The 24,246-nt window shown below is 44.0% G+C and overlaps 1 protein-coding gene across 1 annotated transcript; it reads right to left on the bottom strand.

Annotated features, from left to right (window-relative positions):
* Positions 1-3,564: 3,564 nt before the first annotated feature.
* Positions 3,565-22,728, bottom strand: ACBD3 (acyl-CoA binding domain containing 3). The gene is made up of 8 exons (XM_026094697.2): positions 22,364-22,728; positions 14,642-14,783; positions 13,428-13,568; positions 12,510-12,668; positions 10,312-10,486; positions 7,643-7,835; positions 6,539-6,823; positions 3,565-5,671 (listed from the first exon to the last, which is right to left on the bottom strand). The coding sequence occupies exons 1-8, from the start codon at positions 22,623-22,625 to the stop codon at positions 5,460-5,462; spliced, it is 1,569 nt and encodes a 522-aa protein (XP_025950482.2). The 5' UTR covers positions 22,626-22,728; the 3' UTR covers positions 3,565-5,459.
* Positions 22,729-24,246: the final 1,518 nt, after the last annotated feature.

Raw genomic sequence — 24,246 nt, 5'->3', positions numbered from 1 at the left:
AAATAATAATAAAAAAGGTGTAGTTGGGATGTCTTCTTAGGCCCTTTTATCTACAGCCCAGCTTTCTCCCCATCCTGCCGGTGGAGGGCTGGGCCGTGTGACGTGCTTTGGGCAGGATGAGGGCTGGGGGAGCTCTTCCTCTTGCATTGCCCGAATGCATTTATTTTTGTTCGGAAAAAAACCTATGTCTGTGTCTACAAATGCTGGGAGGTGGCAAATTGTGAGCGCGGCTGATATCCGGTCTGCTCCTGGCACCGCTGTGGCTTTTCCTGCGCTTGCCTTTGTTTGGGAATAAACAGGGGGAAAAAAAGAAAAAAAAAGGAAAAAAAAAAGAAAGAAAGAAAAAAAAAGTTTTCAAGTAACTTTCTGCACAACCTGATCCTCTAGAAATCCCCCTGAGGGCCGGGCACAATGCGGCGAGCCTGCAGCCGCGAGCTGGAGGCTGTGGCCGATGCTCTCCAAGCACGAGCGGTTTCGGGAGCGCCCAGCCCCTGCTCAGCCAGCCGGGCACTGCCAGTGCCACCAAAATGTGCCTGAGCAAGGACAAAACCAAACCAACTCCAACACACCCAAAATACAGACCCTGTACCCACGGGATGTGGCTCAGCCATCGCCAGTTTTAATGAAAGGGGGGGAAAAAAAAAAAGTGGGCCGTTCATTGCGTTGAGCAAGGTCGAAGACCTGCAAAGATTTATTCGTGGCATTTTAACCTTTTCCCGGCGGTGGGACATCTGCAAAACGCTCTCGCTTTTTTCTCCAAGTTGCTCCGTGTTGCTCCTCGGCTTTCCCCCGCGCGGCTGGGCGACGCCTGCCCATGGGGTCCTGACCATGGCGTGAGGGCCCGGCTCAGCGCAGCCCCTTTTTGCCAGTGTTCCCAGTTACAACAGGTCAGCTAGGCAGAGGCAAACACTTGCCATCGTGCAGCCGTTTTCCTTTTTTTTTTTTTTTTGGAAAAATGCTCCTTTCTGCCCCCCCCCCCTTTTTCCGTCCCCAGGCTCCCACTGCATCAGCATCCCCAGAAGCATGAAGCAAGACGACAACGGAGACTGATTATTGTTTTTAAGGGGGGGGGGGAACTTTGGGGCGGGGAGAGAAAAACCAAGAAATTTTAAAGTGGATTTGAATGTGTCACGTAACGTTGGCTCACTCCGCGAGCCCCTTCGAGCGCCCCAAGGTGCAGGTGATGGAGTTAAGCGATGGGGTCCCATGCCGGTGGCACACAGGGGAACATGACGTGGGGACGGCAGCCAGCCTGGGGGTGCGGTTTGCTGCTTCCTGAGTTAAAAAAAAGCCCTGGAGACGAGGAGAAATGTCATTTCTGCCCCTGTGCCTGGGGGTTTCGGCCTCGGGGAGCTGTTGGTTCTGATCTCTGATGTGCACACGACTTTTAACACCACTCTGCTGCGTGTTATTAAAACAGTATTATGTAAAAATATACATTTATATATAATATACATAATATATATATAATTTAAAAAAATACATAGATATATGCACATATAAAAAAAAAATATGGTGATATTAAACCAAGCCAAGTGCTAAATGGGCTGCAAACACCCAACCAGCAGGAGCTGTGTTTGTTAATTAGCACTGTGTTTTCTTGTCTTGTTTTGTTTTTGAGCAGAAATAGCTGAGAAGCAGAAGTTTGCAGGAGGGAAAATACAATTTTCATTGTGCCTGGAGGTACGTGCATTCTAGCCCGACTCTTGGTCGAGCTGGTGGCTTTGAGCCCTGCTGCTGGTACGGAGGCGCTGGCCTCGTCCCTGCAGGGCCCGCAGCCTTGAGGAAGCCCAGGAGCTGCAGGACTTGGACCTGGAGGCCAAGAACCTGAGGGCTTAAAGGCATCGAGGGGACTTTTCCCAGCCCCCCGCCATCCCCGCACTCCTTCTGCTGGAAACGCAGCAGTAGGACAAAAGAGGAGCACCGGGACCGCAGGGCACAGCGCTGGAAGCAACACGGCCTCGCAGGGTCAGAAAGCCGACCTCACTTCTCTATTTTGCGCTAATAAGGCTAACAACTGCACCGAGCCGGTGACCAAATTTAGAGATGCGCCTAGCACAGAGATGGAGGCTATTTTGCTTCTTTATACTTCAACGGGTCCATACAGCCTACTCATAGATGATTTCTAGAGCAATGGGGTTAAATGGCTAAACTCTCCTTGGACCACCTTTGCTTGCAGACAGCCGCTTCTCTGCTGACCTCTGTGCTAGAGCGGCCTCAAAGGCTCCACCGACTGCTGTAAATTACACATCTGATCTGCGATTTGCAAAGCAAAGGACAAGGCAGAGCCCTCGTAGAGCCAAGGGGTGGGAGAGGACAGCTAAGGGGATGGGCAAGGCAAATGAGGCAAGGAGAGCATCATTAAGCTGCTTGGCTGCCACATGAGCCCAGCCTCACCCAAGAGCAGAGTAGGGAAAGGCTTTGCACAGATGTCGCACACATGACCACGCTCAGCAGGAAGGGACAGCACAAGCAGTGCCCACATGGACACCACAGTGGTGTCTGTACACATCACCCTCCCTAGTGCCTGCTTTGGCGTGCCCAGGGTGTCCCTCAGCTTAGTTACTTCACTTTTCTCGAAGGACAGGAGGCTGTGGAAGGCAGCTTTGCCCATCAGGTTTCTGTTACCTCCTCAGGCATTAGTGTAAGTGACTCAGTTCACTTCAGCAAGTGTTGAAGACTACTCTCCTCTGGAAGAGCACTGCCTTAAGTGAGCTGCATGGAGTAAAGCACTTCACTTTTAATTGGAGAAAAGGGAATGGATCCATGTATAAGACAGGTAAAATAGGTCTGTTTGCTGCTGCAATCACTCTGGTTTCACATGGACCTTGCAAGTGCAGTGGAAAGTAGCTACCATACCTAGACTACATGGTAAGTTGAGCTTAGCTTTCAGCATCTTGCTTTAACACCACAGCACTGACTTGTTTTGGCTGCAAAGAGACTGCTGCTGCCCCAGCCTGCTAATCATGGGGACAGACGGGCCCAAGGGCCCATCAAACTAGTGCAAACCCCAGCCCAGCTCCAGGGCAAGTGATTTATTAGTGGTAGGTAAAAAACAAAGGATGATTTTGGCCAAGTATAAGCAGAAACCCTAGCATAACTTGAGTTTTTTCCCCGCTCCAGGTTTTCCTTTTTTCCCCAGTTTGGTCTAAAACAGGCATGTTCCTGCCTGACTCTTGCCCTTCAGGCACCTATCCCTACGGCTCCACAGGACACCACGGATGAAGCCTCAGGGCCAAGGCAGGCATGTTTCTCCTAGGCTGAAAAGGCTCACGACTTCCGGTTGTCCACGTTCCTCCCCTTCCGCTGGGGGAGATCCCTGTATCAACAGAAAGATAATGCTGCTCAAGCTGGACTCGTCTAACATTGATAGATGGCCTCTCACCGTGAACTAGTAAGATTTGCAGTACAGAGTCTTTGGCTCAAACGATTAAGCTGTTAAAACTGCAAAGTTAGCTCAGTACTGAACTTTCAGAAGTGAAAGGGAAGATGACAAGCCTATCTTAGTTGACTAGCCATACATCGCAATGCCAAGGTTTCCAAATTAATAAAAAGCCAACAGCATTACAGATAAATGTATTTTAATTAAGATTAAATACTATCTCAAGGTATTTTGAAATCGCACTTGTACTGTACTAATCAACAGCCAGAGGCAATAAAAAAAGTCTGGAAACGTAAAAGTTCTAACATCCAACACATGACAGTAAGTGCTGCCATTTAAAGCAACAAACACCACTCCCAAGAACAGTTATTCTTAGAGGAAAAAGTCATAACATTTTTGTATGGACAAAAATCTAAATTGAAGACTGGAAGAAATATATTAGTGCCTGCCTTTTTAAAAGTTTTCTTTTTTTTCTTTTTTTTTACATTAAATACAGTTTTCTTTAAAAGCAAGGTACTTTCTAAATTCATGGTTTATATACTGTATGTACACAAGAGCAGAACATCGTACAGTGTTTTTGGATAAAGCAGCACTAACTAGCTATAAGCTGGTATGGTGTTGCTGAACCAAACGCAAGATGACAAGTTAAGCGCTCTAGGAGAAGTATCTCCACAGTTGGTATGAGAAAAGTAAACTATCATGTATGTACAAACTGATTATTCAAACAAGTCCCCCGAACACGACATCATTTGCTGTAGAACTGTACATGCTGCAGCTAATCAATGGAAATCTTACTGCAAGAACCAATCAGACAGACCCAAAGCAACAGATTTCTTCCAGTAACAAAGTGCGTTACCCACGCAGAGAGCATTTATACAAGTCATCCTTGCAATCATCACCCCTTGGGTGCAGGGCTCCAAGGACAGTGGATTATTACTGCATCTACAAGCCAAGTAACCATCTGCATTTTTCCACTACACAAAATATATGAAAATGCCCCATCCGTACATATGAAATTGAGAATTAAAGCTACATTATTAAATATCTGTATGTGCATTTTGGCTTTCTGCCCAAAGTTACAGATTAAAGCAGAAAGTTTGCACTGCAGAACCACCAGTTCAGACTAAAATGGACTGGCAGTGATTTCCATAATTAGTGCAACATTAATTCCTACACTTTACCAAAGTGATTTACTATTCTTCAGATGCACAATGCGTTCACTCAGGTTTACAAAAAAGACACATCAGAAAGTTGTGCAGAAAACTGATTTCAGTTTTAAAGTGTACCCCATTAAAAAAAAATTGTGCCCTGGTTCAAAGTCAATTCCTTCAAAAAAAAAAAAAAAAAAAAAAAAAAAAAAAAAGACTTATAATTCTAGGGTTAGCAGCAGGGCAGAGTGATTAAGGTTCTACTTGTTACATATACTTTAACTGTTGTTCAGTTTAAGTCTTCAGAAGTAAGAGGTTATTCACTGTACTTTCAGGGTACTGTTCATCCTCATCTTAGTCATTACACTGGTTCAAGGAATTGCATGTTTCTTCTTCAATGAGGACAGAAGCGAGACAACTTGTTTCTAAACCGCATCAACTTAAAGTTTCAAGTTTTAATGGTGTAAAAATCTGACATTCAGTTACAGTTAAGAGAAACTTGCTACACAGCAAACTGCATCCAAATCTACCAGTTATTGATGGGACCTTTAAATTAACTGTTAACAAGTTATTCAAAGCATCCAGACATGGAAACATCAGGTCACCCAGCCAGTGAACCAGCAAATCCCTCCCCCATTTACATGAGGCTTTACAGATGCAACTGGTGTGACTTCAGCACTGGAGCCAGTGACTTCCGCTGGTTAACTCCAGCACCCAAACAGCCTAGGGAGATCCTGTGTTAAGCCCAATGCAATATGCATTAGTGTCATGGAGCAGGAAGATCCCCGTGTCTACTTGTTAAAGTTCACACAAACCATACAGATACAGACAGGATAAAACACAGACTCAAGAGGATCCGTTATGCTTGAAGAAAATTCCAAATAAAATGACATCTTCTGCACAGCCCAGCATCAGAAACAGCCACACCTTTATCTAGTATAATAAACTCTGTAGTAAACTGTTTTTGACCTCCATAGAGAGTAGGAGTTGTCAAATTTAAGGAGATAAACTCCTCTCCCTGGGTACTGGTGGCTGCCAGCATACACTTCTTCATGACAGTCTCGTCTGTACACAGGCACAATTTCATCTAGCTGAGGCTTGTTGGCATTCTTTTTGGCTTTTTCTTCACTGCTAGTATTTTCTGCAAGGGAAAGAAAAAAAAAAAGTCCGTTAACAGAGGTGCATACTTTACAAGTAAAGTCAGATCTTTGTTTTAAGAGTCCTGACCTGTAGTGGACAAGGCAATCTACCTTGTCAGTCTAGAAGTCAGGTTTTGGAGTGGAGGAGGGAAGGGAGGTAAAGCATTCAAAAATCAGGAGCAACAATAAGCAAAGGTTTCTGCCTTTTATTGTGCCACTGTACTAAAAAAGTGCAACTGCTGCCCTTCTAAGGGAGCAATCTATCCATTTACCCTTGCAAAGCTGCATTTGATGAAAGGCTAGTTTGTCTATGGTTCAATCTGGACACTGCTTTATTATGAATTTTACAGTTTGATATTAAAACAAACTATCTCCCCTCCCCACCACAGCTGGGCCATTTTTCAGAGATGCCAAGCATCCAGTTTTCATTAAGCCTTTCCACAGGTTGACTGATTGCCACTCATCTTCTGATATACTACCTACTACTGCTGACTACTTAGTAGAAACAGTCCAGAAGGCCACTGCTTCCTACATCAGAGCAGTTCTGCAATTACAGCACTGGTACCAGTCTAGCCTATGGAACAGCTGAACTGGACAAAGCACAGGAGGGCACACTAAGGAGTGAGTGAAACACAGGAAAAGGATCTTTTCCTCCCTTTGCCTGCTTTAACCTATCAGTGATCAAATGAAACATCTGAAGTTACTTTCAAAACTTTACTTCCAATGCAAAACTGAAGACAGACTCCAGCTAGATGAAAGCCCTGCACTGCAGAGTTGGGGAACCAGGAGATTACACAAGGCAGAATCAGCTGTTTTTTTCCAAATGGCAAGTTTTGCAAGACAAAGTTCATATGAATAAGCATCTTTACCTTCTTCTTCATCCTCATCATCACTGGATTCACTGACATGCACACTGACTGCAGTATTAGGGGAGTCTGTCCATTCAAAATACACCCCAAAACCAATGTCATAATTGTCTGTAGCAAACTCCCAAAAGAGGTAAGACCCCTCTTCGTGAGTTGGTACTCTAACTGTAACCACTTCTCCTCGGCCGACTGTGATCACAGAGTCTGCATCCTGCCGAATTTTTTCCTTGAAGTCTCTTATCTGGGGTCTTGTCCACATCGATGGAGCAGCTATCACTGGAACAGAATCTAGAGGAGAGTGGGAAATATCCCAGTTAAGTAATATCTCAAAGAGATATTGTATGCTGAAGTGTGTTTTAGGGGCACTTAAAAGCAGCACTGCTTGTGGCCTCTAAGTGGTTCTTTTCCTACTGGAGAAATGCATCTTTTAACAGGGCTCAAACTTTATGAAATGCAGTGCATGTTTGCATATAACACTGCACACACAAATCCCACCAGCTTACCCATTCATCACACTTACACTGACAGTGCTTACGCAAAAATGACTTGAGGTAGAGGTACTGCTAATGGCGTTGGGGCTACAATGCACAAAACCTGTCTTTGACAGGATGTATAAATGCAATAGAACCAGAGGTTCAGAACTTGTCTAGAAATTGTCAAATACCAACCAAAACATAAATGAATTCCTAACTAGACAGGGATCATGTTAGCACTGGTTCCTTACTAGGATCTAAGCAAGTCTTTTGAGAGCTACTGATTCTGGATCAAAGTAAGGAGATGCGTCCAGAGATAAGAGTGACTGGAAAGCTGCTGGGAAGCTGCTTTTCCTGCTCCCACTTTCAGAGCTCAGCCAAGTGCGAAAGGAAGTTCTGGATCCCGTCTATGTCTTCACTTGAAATGCTTTCCCTGCTTCATCTTTCCTCTCCCAGGAAGCTGGGTTACATCTGTGCAATATATTTTGCCTTGAGATTCCAGACTCGGGAATCAAACCTAGCTCTTGCACAGCCCAACAAAGCCAAGCGAAGAGCCACAGTGATCGTAACCCAAGATATATCTGTGTCCTAATGGCTTTTGACATTATTAAATAAGGAATCTAGTTCATCCTACCTTTTGGTCCGTTCTCTAATGCTTCTTCCAAAGCCTCTGGATCCAGCTCTTTTTCAGAGCTGTCTGTATGTGCACTGGCCTGCCCATTAATAGATGGGATGTCCCCTGTGGCAGGCGCATTCACCATCGATGCAGTAGTCAGAGGCGTCCCTGCTGCTGCCACTACTGCCTCCTGCTGTTTTTGTAAGGCTGCCTAAAATGAGAGAGATTAAATCAAGTAAATGCAGTAGTCCTGAGACATCTGTCTTCTAGCAAAAGGTATAATGGCAATTACAAAAAAAAGTTTCCCCTCCATCCCGTGAGGAAGAGGGATATGAGAACACAGGAGCAGCACGTGTTACAAAGTAGAATTACATGTGCTCAGTATCACAGAAGTCTAATCACTCTGTTCCAGCCTACTGGATACAACCTGAACTTTCAAGTTGAGTCTTTCAGCTAACTAGAGCATGCACAGTAAGCTGTTACACCTAACTGAAAGCTGGGCATTTCAGTAACTCCTATAACACTTACCTGAAAAACAAAAGCAATGATTTGTTTGCTGGTTTTTACTTGGGGGTTGAAAGTGTTCTGGCCCGGAATCATCCAGCAAAAAGAAAAAAAATTTAAAGTCTATTAAGCACTTCGCCAATTAAGTACTTCGCCAATTGGTGGGTTAACTTGCTCAAAAGGTCTATCAAATCCACAGAGCCCAAGAAAGGCAGTTATTTAATTTGAATGCAGGCAACATAAGAGTCGGAAGGACTACAAGCAAGCTGGGAAAACGGTTATTAAAGCACAAAGGTGTTCTAATAGAAGATGACTTATGCACATGGAAACTCTTTAGATAGAATTTATCATGCTGTTCCTCTGCAAAGGATTAAACGTACTTAAAATGAGATTATACCAGGTAACACCCATTCTTTTGGATTTAGGCAGGATGCCTTATCCCTTCAGCTTCAAGGCTTATTTTTCCCTTCAGAGTTATCAGTAAGAGATTACATATGCTTTTTTGTTGGAATAGGGCAGAAGGTATAATTGGCAGTACTGTTCTTTAAAGAACCACCTAATGAGCATATCATTTTGATGAATGAATTCAACATAGATATTCTGAAAGAGTAAAGAGACAATACAGTTGGTGACATTTCAAACTTGACCAGTTGTACAAATGCTGCCCAGATCTACCTTCATTACAGAAAGTTTCAGTGATTCAATGTAAAGCAGTGAGAACTTATCTGGAAAGCTACTCCATACAGCCTTTCCAAAGTTAATCATATCAAAACCTGATCTAGAAGGAACCAGGACAGAACAGCACTAACAGATCCTGAAGGTGCCTGAATTATGGGCATCTGAATAGAAAGTATTCCAGAAGCATTACGGAGGTTACCTTTGCCTCGAGGAAAGTGTCAGAAGTAGAGTTAGACAATCTTAGCACCGTTACAAGCAGACAGCTATGACCGACAGGAGCAGTGTTGACAGTGTTGAAGAAAATAGGCAGCGTCTTTGACGCCTTAGTCTCAGGGGAGTAGTATCCATTACAGAAGGCTCTGAGGGCAAGGGCTGATGAGGCAGAAGCTTTTGCTTACCACTGTGATGCCAAAGCATTGGTACCACGGTGCTGTTAAGCTTCAGCAGTAACAGTAACAGGGCAGGAAGCCTCTAGCTTTCCTATACCACTTCAACTCTGTTCCTTCCTTGGACAAGCTCTTCGCTGAGGGCATCAGTGTCTTCAAACTACAAATGACTTCATAGAAAATTAGTTAAGAATTTTAGGCCTTCAGCTCAAGAGAAGTAGACCTCAGACTGGCAGAGAGAGGCCATTTAAGAATCAGGTCCTCCACACACAGCTCAGATGTCAGAGACATGAAGTCTGTTTTACCATCTGTTTAAGACACTTAGAGGGATATCTTTGAACTTTAAAATAGTTTGAGATCTGAATAGAGGGATATCTTTGAACTTTAAAATAGTTTGAGATCTGAATAAAGCACACGTGCCAGAGATGCAAGATTCGCCTAAAGAAAGAAGTAAACTTTCAAGCCCAGACACAAAATTCTTGCACAGAAGTACTACTGTCACCTGTTGCTACTGGAAATACAAACATCTATCTTCCCACCCAAGCCCTTCGCAGTCTACTGCAGGCAAGCAAACAACTGTATTAATCACTAATAACAGACATAAGAGGGGAGAGAAGTCAGTACTACAAGAAGTGGACTGGAAGGTGCAACCTCAAACCCAGAAGTGGTGAGACAGTGCTGCATGTACATTCAGCTGGAAACACAGCTGACCAAAGGCTGCTGTGCTCCAGAGACCCTTGAATGGGATACATATATGGACAATCACTTCAAGAAGTTTATTTTTGCCTGTGCTCAATGCACTGGTATGTACACTCATTTACTTGCACACAGATGCCACAGCAGAGAGCTTAGCATTTGGCCTCCAAGAATTTTAACAAATACAGTGATTAGTAAAGGCTGCTTAGAATATTCTTGGTTAACAGATGCTTCAGAAATCTACTAGAAGAGATTAATAAAGGGACTTCAGTATTTCAATCTGAAGCAACATTAGTCATACTCTTTGACTCTTCTTGTAACAATTATCTTTTAAAGGGGATAGTGGTAGACAAGTTAACAACTCCCAAAGGCAGCCTGGAACATCGAACACAGAATCTAAGTATCTCAGATGGCCTGTCATACCTGCTGCTGTGCAAGCTGGACTTGATATAGCTGCTGCATGTACTGTTGATAATGCTGTTCTTGGAGCTGTCGAATCAGGATCTGCTGCTGTTCGTAGTTGCCCGGGTACTGCTGGGCTGCGTACTGCTGGAACTGAATGGCGGTCTGGGAGTTCAGTGCTGCCATTATCTGTTGCCTAGATTGGCGAGAGGTATGAAGATTACAAGCAGCTGATGGTATTGGGGAAATCCCTGTATTTAAGTGGCCTCAAAGACAGTTAATTCAATTCTTGCACAAACCAGTTAAATCCACATAACAGAACACAGCCCAGAGATTACGCAAATGGGACTTCTTCCATCTAAAAATATGCTGAAAATATAAACAAGGCAGCAACAATTTCTACCTAATATTTGAAAAGCCAAGTGTTAAAAAAACAAAACAAAAAAACTATTGCATAATTCTTGCTCTGTAGCCTGACAAAGTTAAAAAGGAAGCACTAGAAAAAAAAAAAAACACACTACTGAATTTCTCAGACAGAAGCAAGGTGGGAACCCACACATTTGGGTGCTCGGGAAAATATGCAGAACCTATCCTAGCAGTCCTTCTACAATTAGTGGTACTGCTGTAGTACTACATCTCAATGCTTTTTAGTAAAACAAAGTAGAGCACATTACACTACTATATTAACTTTCTGGGACAATATGCAACCAGATTTGAAAAGCATCACTGACTGGCCCAACTGAGGAACAGACAAAAAATGCTGCGAAATAGGATGGCTGTACCTCCAGACTGAACGGCTGATACTTCAGGAGGAACAGATGGGTATGGGTTAACTACGCATGGACTCAGTTTTCCTCCTCTCTCCAAAGGGCTAACAGAAGTTATATAAAAAAATTACCTACCCCCGTGTCCATTTTGTTCTACATCCTATGTCCATCAGTGACTGGCTATTGATGCTTCAAATGAAGACAAATACAAGAAGAATTCTTTTTTTCACCCTCACCCTTCTTCCCTCCCCAAAACTCATCCTCTAGCAAGCTCCATTATTAGACTGCTGTGTCCTAAAGGGCAAGATGCAACTACCCCTCAGCAAACTGTAACCACTCTGAATACGCTTGGCCTGTGCATGCATACCCGAATCCCTTTTCTGCCTACGTTCTCTCTCTGTAACCTCCTACAACCCACTTATGTGACTGCTTGTCATGTTACAAAAAAATTCCTCTTAATTTCAAGGCATACCCCATCTCCTGTTACTTAACACTGCACAACTTTGATTGTATTGCCTGTTCATTTATGTTTGTATTGCACACTCCTCTGGCCCTCACCATGTTAAACAAACAATAAAGCAGCAAGACTTGTGGATTAATTATATGCTCCCTCTTCAAAATCACTACATAGCAAACACGGAATCTTTCAGAGGCACCCCCTGCAAAGACATTTTTACTACGGTAAAGTGTTACCTATAGGTAAGGAGCAGCTCTGATGATCTATTATTCTTTAAATACTAAGTGTGCAATGTGAGATCCATGTTTTCAGCATCCAGGTCTGTATGAGAACAGAACAGAACTAGAGCTATACATTCTAAATAAGTAGATTAACAGGGGCTATAGACAGAGCTTAACCACATTTGGAAGTGAATTCTGAACTCCTTTTAGAAAGGTGCTAAGAGCCAGTGACTGCCAGTGTACAAATGAGATCTGCAGACACTTCACATTTTCTAGAAAGGGAGCACCTTGAAGGAGGTAGCGTTAAGGCTTCCGAGTTAGAAAAATTTCAGCCCATGCACTGGAAAAAAGCCATAACTGCAGCTATCCTTTTATAAGGTTTTGTATCCTGTGAAGGGAAAGAAACTTTCAAGTCACAGTTCAAACAACATTTCCAGTTGGATGCTTGCACTCTGCTCAGTTGAGTGCAGCATTAATCATTTAAGCAGCAGAGCCACAAGTTTTCATGAAGTGCAGCCCACAGGCCTATTGATCCCCAAACAGAGCTTCACTTCGGATGTAGCTTCTCTGGCAGCTTAGCACACAGTAATATGCCAAGACAGTTTTTGCAAACTGCATCTCTCCTAGCTTAGGACTGCAAAAGTCACTGCTGGACTCAAGTACTCTGAACTTCAGGTATTCAACTCTACCATAACTATTCAAACAGAGTTAGAGACAACTGTCTCACATGCAAGACAGTTATTTTCTCTAAAGTCTTTTGTTTTAGCTACTCACTTCTGCTGTTCCATCCGAAGCCGCTCCTCCTCTATTCTCCTCCTTTCTTCTTCTTCCCTTCTCAGTCTTTCTTCTTCCTCTCGCCTACGTTTTTCCTCTTCTTTTTGTAAGCGCTCACGCTCCTCTTCTTCACGACGCCTTCGTTCTTCCTCTTCTCTTCTGCAAGATCCACCCAATAAGCTATTTCAGCCTTCCTACAATCCTAAGATGAGTTATTTTCAACATGCTGTAACCTGCCTTTCACCTGCCCAATAAGGCTTTGTTTCACACCATCTCCTTCCACTTCAACTTGACTGGAGAACTGTCTTATTGCACATAAGAAGAAAGTCTAATACTGTTTGGTTTTACTGCACTGAGCAGTGACAAGCGTAAACTCTGTGTTATAATGTTCATTCTAACCTATTACCATACTACCCATAGCAGACAACATAGGGAAAATAAGAAGTCTTGAAATCTTGAGCTCTAACGTATCTTCCAGGCTTCAACATATAGCCACTAATTACAGGTGCTATTTAATAGCACATGATATGTAAAAGACAGCACAAGATAGCCTTTGTCAAGTGGCTAACACAAAAAAGAGGAGTTTTAAACACCTGATGATTTCATGTTCAGTACCTATTAAGTCAATTGCTATAACATGGAGAATTGCGTCAAGTGTATGTTTCTTAAAAACATACTGTATCAGTAGAATGAAAAAGGTTCCTTTAAGATAGTCCAGGTATATCTTCACTTCAGAAGCATTCATTACTGACAAAGTGAGAAGGCTTAAACAGAGCAAACGTTACCACAGCCATCTGAATGAACTCAAAGCATCTCTCTTCCCAAAAAGGCTTCAACCTAAGCTGGCTGTGGCACTGCCTGCAGGTCAAGAGTTACACACTCCATATACTCCCCTACACCAAGAAATTCAAATATTACCTTTTCTTTTCTTGTTCTTCTTTCTCTATCTTATGGGAAGTGACATATGTTGAGAACAAGTGGCAGCACCTATTTAGGAGCTTAACAAATTCTGTCATAGCTTCTTGCTTTGACATGTTTCCAAGGGCAGCCCATTCCTTCCTGAGAGAGAGAGAGAATCATCAGCTGAGAAAACAGAAGACTCCGTTCTTTGAGTCAGTACTGAACTTGTAGTCCAGCATTTTTGGGGGGGGGGGGGGGGGGGGGGCAGGTAGACCAGGGACCAAACTGCATGTGTTGTTTCGAAGAACCAACAACTTTTTCCCATTTGAAGCGGGACCTTAAACCTGTAGATCTCACTGCTCTCTCCTGCCTGCACCAGAAGAAGTTTCAGACAGACATAACTGAGTGCTTACAGAAAGCCTAATACATACCATCAGCTCTACTTAGAATTCTACACTGCATTCTAAAATTTCCAAAATACAAATGAACCTGAAATATTCTTCAGCCCTCTTTCACTCTAGTCTATAGGAAAAAAATGTATACACTTTTCCCAGACGAACAAACACTGGGACAACCAAATACAACATTTTGGTCTTCCAAAGAATAGGCTAAGCCTACTCAGGAGAAAAAAGCAGTGCACAGAGTCCAGCTCTGAGATGCCTATGCTGTGCTGCATATTGCCTTTACAAGCAGAAACAGAATCAAGAAAAAAAATTGCAGCCTGAACTGCAAGGAATACAGGAGACATGTCTGCGACTGCTCTTATCTTGCCAAAATTTGCTCAGGGTCTGATTCCAACAGATATCTCGTTTCAGAAGCTACCCTTGATATTAAGAGAAAGGCTGTGGCAAATACTTCTACAACAGGCCAAACCTTTTGCCAGCAGTAACTCCAGTGCAAAGCAGAGTTAGAAGCAGGAAACATGGGCTTGCACTTTAATGCAGACCTAATTAAGTCTTCAACTGCTATGAGAAACAAGACGGTCAGCACAGCAGCTTTTTCTAACGTGCTTCAGCTAAGTTAAAAACTAAATGTTCTTCTGTTAGTTCCTTTACTGTACTGTAGCTCAGATTTTTAAGACATACTGGAAGGGGCCCCTCTCACTTTCCACTACCATACATACCTATTGAGGCAATCCACATACTTGTTTTACTACTGCTGAATTCTGGAGGACATTTGCCTCAGACACAAAAAGCAGAGTTATGATCAATGAGAGCAAGTCTTTTTTTTACCTTCTATCATTCCCCAGCACATCAAAGAATCCAACTTCAGGGCAAGTGTCAGGATTGTAAGGTCCCAACAGAACCTGCTTGTGCAGTGCAACAAGTTTGAGCTTTTCTTCATATGTTGGATGAAAGGCTTTGCCATCTTTTTCTGTAGAGGAGAAAGAAAATTTCACTATTATGATTAAAGAATTAAATATACAACCATGAGAGTGCTCTGTATAACTGTTACTATGATTTCCTCTGTAAAAACATAATCAAGAAAGATACAAGTCACAAAAGGTTAAACAAGTTCAGTCAGTTTTATCCAAATAGAGATTTGTCCAGAAGAAACATCTAACTTTAGCAACTGAAGCTTAAAGTGTTTTGTTCATACCATCTAGAGTGAATTGTAGCTAGCAAGATATCGCATACATATTTATGTTAATTAGATGAACCATACAGATCTATACCTCTGAAATATTTAAAAAGCTTCTGAACTTGAACTCAAATGTGTCTGCCAAGTCTACTGTAAGGGGAGTGGGAAGGATTTCCCATGAAGATACATAGGATAACTTTTAGATTGCTTTCCTCACATGCTCTTTACATCATGCAAGGGCATAAAGAGCAAGGAAAATTGCAGAAAGGAAAGTTAGAATTAAGGTGACATTTTCCTTGAGGGAATTTGATTACTGTATTTTGCCAAGGCAGCTGGAATAATCCCTCAAGATAAGAAGGTTTTGAGGTGACTCAATCAGTACCAGTGCTTTGCTTCTCTGCAAAGAGAGCTTTGGCCATAAGAGAAGGGCAACATAAAGACCAAGGACATATCAAAATTCCAATGGCTCCATATTACGGCCTTCTAAAGCAGTCCTGGTTAGAGCACATCATGGATTTATTGGCAAGGAAAGACATTCATACATCATTTAAAATGCATTAGTCAATGCATTACTCAACTAGGGCTTACCTCAGCACATTTAACAAACCATCAAACCAAAGAAACAGGTGCCACTAATTAAACCGCTTGTTAAAAAAAGACCTTTATCTTGAACAGGAAACCAAATAAGCATCATCTCTTTTATGAAAGACTGAAATGAGGAAGCTCTTATTGGAGGCAAACAACAGACAGCTCATGTGACTGCACTTCATAGTACCCTGCACATAGCGGTGAATCACAGGCAGAGCTGCTGCTAGTTTCCAGCTCTCCTTTTACCAGAAAGGTCACTTTAGAGCAAGTTGTTCAGAGACCCAAACCAAACAGTCCAATTCATATCCAAGCTTTAGGGTGGACACTTAACAGATTACAAAATTTTTCAGCAGTGTGTCAGAGTTATTAATGGGAAAAGAAACAAAACTCAGAAAGAAAAAGGAGGGAAAGACTTGTACTATGGCTTACTGAGAAACCCAGGCTAAATACTTCCAAAACTTGAGAATCAGACAGAAACCAAGAGGGAAAGCATTTGTAGATCACAGCAACAAGCTATGTTTTTGATAGAGTAAATGGAGTACATTATTGGACTTAATCAGTTAAATCACCACAAGGAATCACTCGCTACATGCATGCCATTAATTGTGAAGCCAGTATCAAAGAATTTGGAAGGTAAACATTTTTCATCTATTGGCCACTTCATTCTTTTTCAGAATCCCAAGTATTTACTCTTTTCCCAGTGTCACAGGAACTTACAGCAAACATCTACACCTGCTTCAAGAGTCCTTTGTCCACAGTAATATCTATTTTTAAAAATGCCTGATGGGGTAGGAGGGGGATGTAAAGACAGATACAGACTCTTCTCTATAGTATCCAGGGAAAGGGTGAGAGGCACTGGGCACAAATTGAAACGCAGGAAATTCAACTTATAAAAGAGCTTTTTTCTGTGAGGGTGGTCAAGCACTGGAAAAAGTTGTCCAGAGAGACTGTGGAGTCTCCATCTTTGGAGGTGTTCGAAATTGAACCAGACACGGCCTTGAGCAACCTGGTTTAGCTGACCCTGCTTTGAGCAGGGGGGTTGGAGCAGATGATCTCCAGACATCCCTTCCACCCTCAACCATCTGATCCTTAAAGATATGAATCACCATGCTCTGCAGCTTCACCTCTGAGGATACAGCACTTTGCAACCAAGCCAACTTGGTAAGCTCTCTGCCTGTGTCTCAGGACTCCTACTCCCAGGCCCCCAAGTATTCCTTTGGCTTTTCCTCGGTTTCTTCGCACTCACATTTAACTCAGAACTTGCTTATTGGGCTTAATGGAAGTGCCTGGTATCCAAAAAATAGCATACACTTTGAAAACATACTTAGCATTCTGGGAGAGAGTGCTCAAAAACAAGTCAATCAGCAAGGGTGCTAAACTGATACTTCTGTGTGAAGCACCCTTCTCAAGGGGGTCACTGGGGCATAGTTTACCTTGTATAACCTTCATACCTACAGCTGTCTGCCAAGAAACATCACCGTTTGCTGTACTCGACTGCTGCCTAAGCCAGCTAACAACTAAGTATTTGAACCCATTTCTGAAGAGGGTTTAAGGGGGGAAAAAAAAGAAATTGTTTCCCTCAGCAGCTAAGAGCAGCAGGTCTGCATTTTCCATAGAACAGAGAAGGCTGACCTCAAGCCCTAAACACCAAAGGAAGCCCAAATCTGCATTTGCAAAGAATGGTGGCCCAAGGGAAGAGGAAAGAAAGAGCAAAATCGGAAGCAAACAGAGACAGATAAGAGGGAGAGAAATAAGAGACAGACATTCAGTGACTTGTACATAATGCAGATTAGAAGCAAGCTCTCAGCAAAGTATTTAGAGCCAGTCAAGGGAGAAGTTGTATACTAGCTATTTTTCAGTTGAATTCTTCAGGATGAACTGTGCTGTATAATTACCCCAAAGCTTTGGAAATGTTGCAGTTAAACTGAACTAGAGCAGCTGAAGCTATCTGCAGAGTTAACTACACCAAGAAAGAACATTAGTGGGTCTAGGCAAACAGGAGAAGTGCTGAATTTATCAAGTATCCATGAACACATCTTTCAAGTATTACCTACCTACTAAATTGGATAGCTTATTTGATTTTAAAATATGATTGACAGGAAGCTGAAGAATATGAAACAGCTTTAAGAAACAAATTTGAGTAATCTAGAGGATGCACAAAGCAGTGGTCCAGCAACTCTACAACACTCCCTACGCCACTGGTACTCCTGACTGCGCAGGCATCCCTTCAAGGCCAGAGGGATGGCTCAGCTTTCTTACAGATTCTTAGGAGATTTCTTTTCTGACACTACTTCAAACCATCATTCACTGGACATGGCAATTTCTCAAATCTCAAGCTCTACACTTAAACAGCAGCCATTAACAGACAAGACAAACTCAGTTAGTGATTAAAGGTATGGTTATATGAAGGCAGGCTACAGACCTATGCTGCTTTGGGCATTCTGCAGCAACTGCCCATATATACGTACTTCACTGATGATACGAGTAGTTTACCCAAGATGCAGAGAAAGAGGCTGCCTCCCACTTACTGCATGCTTAGACCTTGTGGAAAGGTGCTGTGAAACTACCGTGTCATCACACCTCAAGTGAAAGTCTCTGCACACCTGATATTACCAGTTTGAACTACAGCTCTCCTTGACAGTTGCCACTGTGTTTAGATGCTAACAAGAGATCCACTGGGAGTGACTCAATTAAATACTTCAGAAAAACAGCACTTAAAACACAGCCAACCTTACTTGCAGTATAGATAATTAGTAGTATGCTTGAAACTGTTACCATTGCATACAAGCACAATTGAGAGATAAGGCTGTCCCAATAACCTAGTACTGGAAAGCAGATAGTGATGTAACTCTCCATCATGTGGCACCGTGCTATGAATTGGTATAAAACCACAAATTCAGACTCAAGGAAGTTTAACAAACATGCTGAAAAAAAAACCTGTGTCATGCGAGATATCATTACTTCTTTGTAACTAAAATTTTTCATCTGCAAGAACTGTGGCACAATATGTTGCAACATCCACTCCAACTTCACCTACTGTGCCTGTTCTAAATGGCTAATTCCCATAGGATTGCATTCAGTCCAAGTTGTCTAGAAAGAAACAGAAAACAGTTTGCTCTGTTATTTTTCACCCGTTGCTTTTAAATGCTGAAGTCACACATGTTAATGCTAGTCATTTGCAGGGTTTTAATAAGCGAGCTCAAATTGGGAAATATGAGAACTGAATCACTACCTGCAGTAGTGTGAATCTTATACTCCTAGCTGTCATCCTCTGAAGATTTTCTGTATCAGCAAAAGTTATCCACCTGTCCTTCCAGTTAAGTGTGACTGAAGCTTATCATATCAAATCTAGATCGTAATACAGGGTTTTTCAGACTTCTGAAAACAAAAGTCTACTTAACTACTGAATTACAATCATGCTATCAAATTAGCACACAATAGAAAAGATGAAGTTAAACAACAAATTTTGAATGATGTATTGCTAAGGTCCATGATACCTCCTTGCTAGGCTAAGTGGAAATAACTTTGAGCAGTCAAACAGAATTAGAGTATTCAGGCTACTGGGAGAGCTTTTAGATAGTAAAATGATATGGTTTGCATACTGTCTACCCAGATGTGCTGCACTGCAAATCACTTCAGACAGCACACAAACTCAGGGACTGTTATATATCAAAGGCCAAGTAGAAAGATATTCCAAGCAAACAATAGGGAAAACTGTAAAACCAAGTCGATACTTGCCGAGATTTGCTGGTACAGCTTTGCAAGCCAGCCCCTTCTACTGCAGGATACAGCTTAAACTTAAGCGAATTACCTTCATTGACACAGCTTGTACCAGTTCAGCAAGCACTGTAAGCTGCCAGCCAAGACACTTCTACCTCATCAACAGCCCTGGGGCACATACAGTTACAGACAGCCCCTGTGACAAAGAAACCTACCCCCTTCAGTAACATTACTATACAGGCAGTGTTTTCTCCTGTAGGCCTGATTCAACACAATGGAAGAATTTTTTTAATGGAAGCCAGAACACCAGTCATTTTGAACTAGGCTAGACAGAGCAGTAGGAAAAAAGTGAGTATTATAAGGAAGGCTCTTATTTTGGACAGAAAAAAAGAGACTGGAACATTATTAACCATCTCTCATTTCTACGCTTCTATTATTCTGAAAAGCATCCTTCATAAACCATTACAGCAGCTAAAAAACCCAGCACGTCTTCTGCACAGCCTAAGGCCTGATAGCTGAAGTGACCCAGCATCAAACCTTTACTAGAGACAGAATCAAGTAGCTTTCGAGTCTCTTTAATATCCTAACTTAGTTTCAGTCTCATCACTCTGTGTTTATACACACTCCCACCTTGTCTTTACTTTGAACAATTTATTCTTACATGCAATATGCCACAGACAAGTGTTACCAGTCATTGTGATAAGCAAGTCTAAGGCGTTTTGATAGAATTAAACTTTTCTAGGAAGAAGGTACACGATGAGCCACAACCAGACAACTCAGTGTGCACAGAGAGACAGAAAGAAAGCTGCTTCACTAGTTATCACTACTTACCCTTTGACATCATCCAGTGACTTCTTTAGTATCACACCCCAAAGCTCTTTCCATCCCAATAACCACAGTTAATCCAGACACCATCATTCTCCTAAACAAGTGCTGCCCTTAATCACTTGTTTGTTTCATGCTAGTCATGTGGGCAGTTAACATCATTTCTTAGAACTATTTGATAGAAGTTTTTTCAAAGATTGCCCCACTTCCAAGTTAGCATAGATTTCAGAAAGGTGATCAGAAACAAGCATTTGTTTCAGCATTTACCTATTAACGTATCTCAACCTTCAGATCCCTGATATGTTGCTCCCTGAAGTAAAAAAAGCAATCTGTATTTGTTCCTTGGCATCTACAGGACTGCTAAACAAGCATGCCCACTCCCACAGTTGTTTTGACAGTGGATATATTAAAACAATTTGGAAACAAGACCAATTCTTTTCAGAGCCATCCAGATATAGAACAAGCTAACAGAATCAGTTATCTGAATATTACAAGCTGCAGTAACTCACCATCACATCTATAAATAAAAACCTTCATGTTATAGCACACAACAAAAAACTGCAGATAAAAACAATGACTTCATGAGATTTTTACTTTGTCTAGCCACAGGGCTAGAGGAATCCCATCTTCATTGGGGAAGCCTGGCATCATACAGAGAGGAAAAGTTTTCTCTTATGAGCAAAACCATACATTACAAGAAATTGCTGATGACTCAAGGGAACAGTAATAAATTGAAACATCTTGAAATTGAGCTTTTGATAAAAGGAAGACGAATAAGATGGTTGAGGCAATACAAACAACACAAGTAACACTTCACTGACTTTTTGCCATTCAAAATGAAAAGAAATACAGAGCATAAATTTCATTAAGAGATGAAACAAAAGAGACAGGCTAGCAATAACAGATAAGTTCATTTACAATCTATAGTTTTACACTGTCAATACCTATTTCAATAGTATATTACACCCAAATCAAAATGAGAGCACGGTTGACTGAGACAAAGAATCTGCTATTGCAGGGACATCTCCTTCTACACCACATTTGAAAACAACTGCTCATTAAGCCACACTACAACTCTTTCAGGCAGGCAAGCTTTATGCTCATTTTTCAGGAAAGGGAAAGAGAGACAAGTTACAATGCTTCCAAAACTGACACGTGGTTGCTTCTGAAACAGCTAAAGGCTTCTATGATTCAGAGATTCTTACAGCCAAGCAATATTTTAGAAAATTGAATATGTATCCCAATACATGTTGTAATTCCCACAGAATATAGACGTTTTTTGGAAACAAACCAGGGTTCAAGACACCCGCTTTAGTCTTAGCACCCTGATACTTGTTAGGAGTGTGTAAGTTGACCACAGTGAAGAAAACAAACAGCTTTGTCTTTCTAGCACAGTGGAGTTTTCCACCTGCCAAAACACTTGCCCTTGGACAGGGCAGCTTTCCTGAGGGTCGGCTAACAGCTGATCACAGCACAGCGTCACACCTTCCCTACTGCACATATACGGCAGGACTCCCTATGCCTTCCCCTACATTAAGCAGCAGCAGCCTGAAAGTCAGCACAGTGACACACTGCACTACACCGTTTGAGCACCTTGCAGCAACATAATGCTACGGTGAACAGTTCCTCCTCAGGAAGCACAGGCTCGATTTCCTTTTCTCAATGAGTGTGGCAAGATGCCTTCAGCTCCCTGCAGGAGCAAACCCAGCTGCAGGGAATCCCAGCACCAACATCCCAGCTCTACACCCATGCAGATATTTCACAGCTCACGTGCACAGCTGCCAGCTGGAGTCATGATAGCACAAGACACAGCAAAGCCAGACTTGAAGTTCACATCCTGGGGAGATGGCAATTCATCTCACACAACTATTCTGACTGTCAGCACCCTTGACAACAGCTCAAGCGAGCTGTTCGCCTACCTCCCCCCCACACACGTGCTGCAAAGACGTTTGGCTCCATTTTTAGGCTGGGTGGTGCAAATCCTCAGCAGGGCTGCCGCAACCCCGCGGAGCGGGTGCAGGGCAGCCCGCTGGCAGCCTCCTCGCTGCTCTCCCCCCCGCACGCACAGGCTGGCCCCTCGCCGGGCGCTCCCCCGGACACCGGCAGGCAGAGATACCCCGCCGCTGTCCGCCCCCAACCCGCGGCTCCCGGGACCGGGCGCGCCAGCGGCTCCCGCCCCGCTGCGCCGGGCCTCGGGAGGGCTGGGGGAGGGTGTCCAGGCCCCGCCGCCGCGGCCTCACCTTTGAAGAAGCGCAGCGCCAGGCCGTAGAGCTCCTCCAGCGCGAAGCCCCAACGCCGCTCCGGGCTCAGCGCCGCCGCCGCCTCCGCCGCCGCCGCCTCCCCGCCGGCCTCCACCGAGCCCGGGCCCGCTCGGCTCCGCCCCGCCGCCGCGGGGTCCCCCGGCCCCGGCCGCGCCTCGCACAGCGGCTCCTCGGCGTTGGGGCTCAGCGTCAGCCCGTCCACGGAGACCTCGAGCCGGTCCGAGCTCAGCACCGCCGCCATCGTCCACCGCCACCCGCCCTCCGCCTCCTGCTCCGCTGCGGCGGCCACGTCCCGACTTCCTGTTCCCTCCGACCCGGAACTTCCGACCACGCCCAAGCGCCGCTCCCCGCCCGCTCCTTGCCCCGAGGCTCCACCCCCCACCGAGGCCCCGCCCCCAGCCGACAGCCGCTCCGTGCCGAGGCCCCGCCTCCTCGCCCACGGCCGCCGCTGAGGCCCCGCCCCCGCGCCAACGGCCGCTCGGCCCCTCGGCCCCTCGCTGCCGGGCGGGGCGGCCGCGCTGAGCGCGGCTGGCGGCTCAAGCGGGGGCGGGGGGCCCTGGTGGCGGCGTGAGGCGGCCCGCAGCCCGGGGGCTGGCTCCCCGGCCGCCGGGGATGCTCCTGCGTCTCTTCCAGGGCCTCTGAGCCCTCGACATCGGCGCCAGGGGCACGGGTTACCTATGTCTGTGGTCCCAGCGCAGAGCCAAACGCCTCTGCCCCTTGGGGATGGGGCTGGAAATGTACCCCCCGAAAAGGGAGTTATCCGTAGTCTCGGTCAGCCCTTGGCCAGGGCTGGGCTGGCATGGCTGGGGGGAGCTGCCCCCAAAGAAAGTGCCATCTCTGCCAGAAACGCCTGGGCAGTCTGCCTCAAATCACGCGCCCTCCTCCAGTGCGGCCCCCAAAACCCAGAGCACTGGGATTTACATGAGCGTTGGAGGAACCGCTGCGGAAAACTCTGTGAGCGCCTCTTGGTTGCTTCATAGAAGGAAATAATGATTTTTCAACAGCTTGATGTCAGACATTAAAAGCCCTGTGCTCCAGCTCTAAGGTAGCATGAGGTCTGCTACTGACCTCTCTTCCTCATCTTTCTGAAAACATGCCTCAGACCTCGCAGAAGAGAGGCAAGAACGGAAAGTAATGAGCCAGGGAAAGAAAAAGAGTACAAGGCAATTATTTCTCCAAGAGTTCTATCTGCAATTAGCTTGCTCCCTTGTGACCGTGAAACACTATCCACAGTAACACTATTATCATAGGCTATCCAAGGGGAGAGAGTCAGGGTGTGATTTTGCAGCTCTGTGCCCAGCCAAGCAAGTGGGTTCCCAGTACAAGCAATCCTTGTCACAGGGCTTCAAGCAAGAATAGGTGTCAAGTGCTTTTGGTCACATTTCTCGCCAAAAACAAGATGCCAAATGTACACCTTGGAAGCTCAGTGTTCCTCCCAGATGGTTAATGAAGCCAGTACAAAGAAACAGCACCCTATAGCTCTGCGCTTCCTCCGGGAACACTGGGGTGTGTTGAGGAGTCCCCAGTCTTTAAGTCTTTACTTAAATCTGCCACTGATTCACTGGGTTGTCCTGTGAAGCCACTCACTCTGTCTAGGAGTTTATCTATCTGCCATTCAAGGCAGTATATCCATGTGCTGATCTCTAAGGAATGCTGAGGAGATTTTATTAAGTCATATTTACGAAGTACTTTGAAGTCTTTGGATGAAAGGGAGAACTGTAAAGCTTTATTTAAAGTGCTTCATTTCCAGTTCGTATTTCTTGAAAGAGTGAATGCTACATGGGACACTGTTTACTATAAATGTGTACAGACAGGGGCAGAATTTGATTCAGATGATGATTCATCTAAGCTTTAAGAGAAGT

The sequence above is a fragment of the Dromaius novaehollandiae genome, chromosome 3 (assembly GCF_036370855.1).
Source record: "Dromaius novaehollandiae isolate bDroNov1 chromosome 3, bDroNov1.hap1, whole genome shotgun sequence".
In the NCBI taxonomy this organism is placed as follows: Eukaryota; Metazoa; Chordata; class Aves; order Casuariiformes; family Dromaiidae; genus Dromaius; species Dromaius novaehollandiae.
Note: the sequence above shows the minus strand (reverse complement) of the source record. Positions and strands in the feature narration are given on the sequence as shown.